Raw genomic sequence first — 5296 nt, 5'->3', positions numbered from 1 at the left:
CCATTCAGAAAATGCCCCTCTTTAAAATTTTGTGTAACTCTTTTCAGTCTTTTCACATGTAATTCTTAAATAAAATTTGGATCAGATTCTATTTTTAATTAACACCTTTATTCAGATGTAGTTCACACATCATACAATTCACCTAAAGTGTACAATTCAGCGTTTTTTAGTATACTCAGTTGTATAACCCATCACCACAAATAAATCAACTTTTAGAAGATTTATTTGTGCCACCACTCCCCAAGAAAATCCCTGAACTTTATCAGCTGTTCTTCCTTCTTCACCCTGCTGCCCTTCTGCCCCACCCTACCTAGTCAACAACTAATCTATTTTCTGTCTCTATAGATTTGCCTGTTTTGGACATTTCATGTAAATAAAATCATGTAATATGTGGTCTTTTCTGTCTGGCTTCTTCCGCTTAGCATAATGTTTTCAAGGTTCATCCATGTTGTAACCTGTATCAATACTTCATTCCTTTTCATGGCAGAATAATATTCTGTTGTGTGGATAAATCACATTTTATTTATCCATTCATCAGTTGATAGACATTTCGATTATTTCCCATTTTTGGCTATTGTGAATAATACTGCTATGAACATTTGTGTACAAGTTTTTGCATGGACATATGTTTTCATTTCTCTTGGATCTGCTGGTCATGATAACTGGTTTATTTATTTATTTTATTTTATTTTTTTAGACAGACTCTTGCTGTGTCGCCCAGGCTGGAGTACAGTGGCACGATCTTGGCTCACTGCAAACTCCGCCTCCCAGGTTCATGCCATTCTCCTGCTTCAACCTCCCAAGTAGCTAGGACTACAGGTGCCTGCCACCACTCCCAGCTAATTTTTTGTATTTTTAGTAGAGACGGGGTTTCACCATGTTAGCCAGGATGTTCTCAATCTCCTGACCTCATGATCTGGCCTCCCAAAGTGCTGGGATTACAGGCGTGAGCCACCACGCCCAGCCCATATGATAACTGTTTAATCTTTTATCTAGTTTTACATCTTGATTGTTTTTCACCTAACTTTATGACCATTTTCTATGTCATTAAATATCTAAATACATGATTTTAAATGGTTATATTATTGTATCTAAGGAGTGTGCCATATTTTTAACCATTCTCCATTTAACCATTTGAGGTCCTTCCAATTTCTCCTTAGAAAAAAATTCTTACATATGCGGTCTCTACATCTCTCATTTCCTTAAAGTAAATGTATGGAAGTAGAATTACTAAAAGGTCATTATGTTTTATGTCACTTGTCAGATGGTGTCTGGGAAGACTGCGTGAATTCTCTCTCTAAACACTTCAGTGTTCTTAGCCTGTGTATGTTCAGTGGTGATTATTTAATATCAAGTGCTATAAAACAGAGCCCATGGATTTTTGAAAAGACACAGTCCCTGCCATCAAGATGCTTATGTTCACATCTAGACCAGACAGATAAATATAGATCCAAGGGTATTATATAGACAAGATTATGTACATTATGTGGAGGGAAAAAGGTAGACTGCTTAGATAAAGTAAACGTTTGCTTGCCTAGGATGAGATTCACACAGACATAATCATTGAGCAACTTTTTACACTTAAAAGTTTTTAAACAATTAACAAAACCGAAATGTAGGAACCAGTTAGTCTAAAGTCATAAATCATCTGGATCATTGAATCTGAACCTTTCCCTTGTTCAGGAGACTCCTGAGGCAGCACAGTGTAGCCTGTTGGCTTTTGGGACCCGCAGACGTAGCTCTAGCTGCTTTTCAACCTGTGCTGTCTCACAGTTTCTTTAGATTGCTTGAGACATTAGCAAACCCTTTCTGTCTTGTTTCTTACTCTTTTATATTCAGAAGAGTACCACTTTAAAGATTATGAAATGAACAAGTAGTTGAATTATATAGCTGACTCGGGAAAAATTGTCTAGCACTGTTCAGCATTGCCATATTGATGCTGACACTGGCATGATTTCATCTCCAGGATGACCACCGGATTCCACCCAAATGGATTGACTGCTCTAGAAAGATCATTGATTTGTAAAATTGGAGATGGAAAAGCTATAGCAGATCCCCTGGCGAGCCTCTTAAGCAGATGTTATGTAGAGGCTCTGCAATACTGTTTGTTTGTTTTTCACTAGTAGGAATTAAACTCTTGAAAGTAAACCATATCACCTTAAAGACTCCATTTTCTAGTGTGTCACATACATTTGTATTACATGACTCCTTCAGAAAACATTGCCTAGGTAACTGACAGAAACTGCTATTTTTGTATCCAGAAGCTGCGACTAGCAAAGGCAAACTTAAGAAAACTGAAACCTTTTTTTTCTTTGCAGCTGTAAAGATGTCTGACAAGAACCAGATAGCTGCCAGAGCCTCCCTTATTGAGCAACTGATGTCCAAAAGGAATTTTGAGGATCTTGGCAACCACCTTACTGAGCTAGAAATAATTTATGTGACTAAGGAGCATCTCCAGGAGACAGATGTGGTCAGAGCTGTGTACAGAGTCCTCAAAAACTGCCCCTCTGTGGCTTTGAAAAACAAAGCCAAGTGTTTGCTGTCAAAGTGGAAAGCTGTTTATAAAGAGACTCACTCCAAAGCTAGGAACAGCCCTAAATTATTTCCTGTGAGGGGTAATGAAGAAAATTCAGGACCTTCTCATGACCCAAGTCAGGATGAGACACTGGGCATCTGCAGCTCGAATTCTCTATCTTCCCAAAATGTTGCAAAACTCAGTGAAATGATTGTGCCTGAAAATAGAGCCATTCAATTGAAACCTAAGAAAGAGCATTTTGGGGATGGTGGCCCTGAATCCACTGGTAAGAGATTGAGTGAGTTGCTGGATCCCACAACACCCATGAGAACTAAATGCATAGAGCTTCTTTACACAGCTTTAACTAGTTCTTCCACAGATCAACCCAAAGCTGATTTGTGGCAAAACTTTGCAAGAGAAATTGAAGAGCATGTTTTTACCCTTTATTCAAAGAATATCAAAAAATATAAAACTTGCATCAGAAGCAAAGTTGCCAATTTGAAGAACCCCAAAAATTCTCACTTACAGCAAAACTTGCTCTCTGGTACCATGTCTCCACGAGAATTTGCTGAAATGACTGTCATGGAGATGGCAAACAAGGAACTGAAGCAGTTGAGAGCCTCCTACACGGAATCTTGTATCCAGGAACATTACCTTCCCCAAGTAATTGATGGCACACAGACAAATAAAATAAAATGCAGACGCTGTGAGAAATACAATTGCAAAGTCACTGTAATTGACAGAGGAACACTTTTCCTTCCCAGCTGGGTGCGGAATTCAACCCTAGATGAACAAATGATGACTTACGTAATTTGTAACGAATGTGGGGAGCAGTGGTACCACAGCAAGTGGGTGTGCTTTTAACTGTAAATGAGTGTTCTCTTAACAGATAACCTGAGTGATTGATACCTTTTATTTGTACAACCCTTTTGTGCTTTTAAAAATCTTGTACACACTACTCTCTAAAACAGAAGAAGGAGGAAAGAAAGTTGTTCCTGAAGCTGACACTACCATCCCTAAAAGTTACAGTTTGGGGAGAGGGAGTGGATGACTATTTGTATTGTGCCTTGTGGCCATTTAATACCTTACTGTAGACAGAGTGTGGGTGAGAACAGCCCAGCATAAACTGGGAGCCTGTGGGAAATGCATCCCAGGCCTCACACCATTGAATCTGAATCTGCATTTTGGCAGGATCCCCAGGTAATCTTCCAGGATGGGATAGTTTGAGAAGAGCTGCTTTAGCAGTAGGCCTGTGGCTTTCAGCAGTGACTGCATATTAGAGTCATCTGGGAAGCTTTGAAAACCCACTGATGCTGAGACCCCACCCTAGAACAATTCAGTTGGAACCTATGAGATGGGACTCAGGCATCAACATTTCTTTTTTCATTCCTCAAGTTATTTTAAGATGCAGTCAGAGTTGAGAACTACTCAGAAATAGGCTCTCATTTGATCCTTTTTACAGCTCTAAGACAAGAGTGTTATTCCAGGCACTTCATGAATGAGGAAACAGGTCCACAGAGGTGTGGTGACACGCCCAAGTGACACAACCATAAATAGTACCAATTCAGACAGATCCCAGATTTTCTTCCTCCAGACTCACTGAGACTGGCTCAATATCGACTTCTGAGAAATGTATTCCTGGAGGTCGGGGATGAAATGAAGAATATGTTTAGACTCCAACACTGGGTGACTAGATCTTCATTCTTTTCCCCTCTCTTTTCCCATTTACAGGTCTCCCTTCAACCACAAAAGTCACCCTGGAACTCATCCCACAGTTAGAATTTTGTTTGGAACCCTCTTGCTTAGTTGAAGGAGTTGTTTTTTTTTGTTTTGTTTTGTTTTGTTTTTGTTTGTTTGTTTTCCCTGTAAACAGGTTTTGGGGATATATAAACTCTAGGATGCTTAGTTTCTGATGTCAGGAGTCTTCATGTTCTCAAGGACAACTGTCCTTGAGATGGACATTAATGGTCATTAGTCTGTCAGAGGAAGCCCATCGCCTTAGCCTTTGAATGTAGAAACAGGCAAGCATTTATCTAATAAATGAATTGAAGACAAAATTACCTCTTTGAGGCCTTTGCAAACAGTGTTTAACCAGTTTATATAATTGTTTGAATACAACAAGCCTTCTATGTGATTATGGCTGATTTTTTTTCCTTAAAAAACTCATAGAATGTTCATTGTTTTATAGTTTTAAAAGTTTACTTTGGCGGTCTCTGCAAACCTACACATTTCACTTTTCACCAGTTTTTTTCTCCTAACTCTCTTCCTTTGTTGGAGCTCTGAAGGCCTAACTGTATGTACACTTTACCTGCCTGACAGAATTCTCCAAAACATGCATAAAAGTAAAATACGGTCGTATTTTCAAATAATTTGGAAGAGTCGGTTCAATGCCATCAAGTGTGAAATCTATTTTGATATACTTTCTCCCCGTGTCTTCCCAGGGCTGCTTTTTGTAATGCAACATGTTTAGTTGTTAACTTGCAAGGTCATCTAAAACTTAAAGTTTCACAGAGTGTGGTTTCATATGACTTGGAATGATCTGCAAAACTATTCAGTGGTTACGAAAGAGCACAGCACATAAAAACCAAATTTGATTAGTTCAAGTCAGTGTTTATGTTTTGCTTTGGGGTTTGTGTATATGTGTGTAGTTTTATTTATATTGGAATTTGGTAAACTAAATGTTCAAACAAATAAAAGTACTTGAAATGGAAATTTCCTTATTCTCCAAAATATAAAAATCTGCGTGGTCTGGCTGGGCACAGTGGCTCATGCTTGTAATTC

The 5296-nt window shown here is 38.7% G+C and overlaps 1 protein-coding gene across 5 annotated transcripts in view; it reads left to right on the top strand.

Annotated features, from left to right (window-relative positions):
• Positions 1–5227, top strand: part of TCEANC (transcription elongation factor A N-terminal and central domain containing) — a 12363-nt gene extending 7136 nt beyond the window's left edge. For 4 of the 5 annotated variants that reach the window (XM_017854755.1, XM_017854067.1, XM_017851896.1 and 1 more), the window contains exon 3: positions 2319–4575. In XM_017854755.1, the coding sequence (XP_017710244.1) occupies positions 2327–3379 (1053 nt within the window). In that variant the 5' untranslated portion in view covers positions 2319–2326 and the 3' untranslated portion in view covers positions 3380–4575. Of the gene's footprint in view, positions 1–2318 lie in introns of all 5 variants that reach the window. The other variant, XM_017853362.1, reaches the window with a different exon arrangement.
• Positions 5228–5296: the final 69 nt, after the last annotated feature.

This window comes from Rhinopithecus bieti, unplaced genomic scaffold (assembly GCF_001698545.2).
Source record: "Rhinopithecus bieti isolate Rb0 unplaced genomic scaffold, ASM169854v2 scaffold_62, whole genome shotgun sequence".
Taxonomy (NCBI): Eukaryota; Metazoa; Chordata; class Mammalia; order Primates; family Cercopithecidae; genus Rhinopithecus; species Rhinopithecus bieti.
Note: the sequence above shows the minus strand (reverse complement) of the source record. Positions and strands in the feature narration are given on the sequence as shown.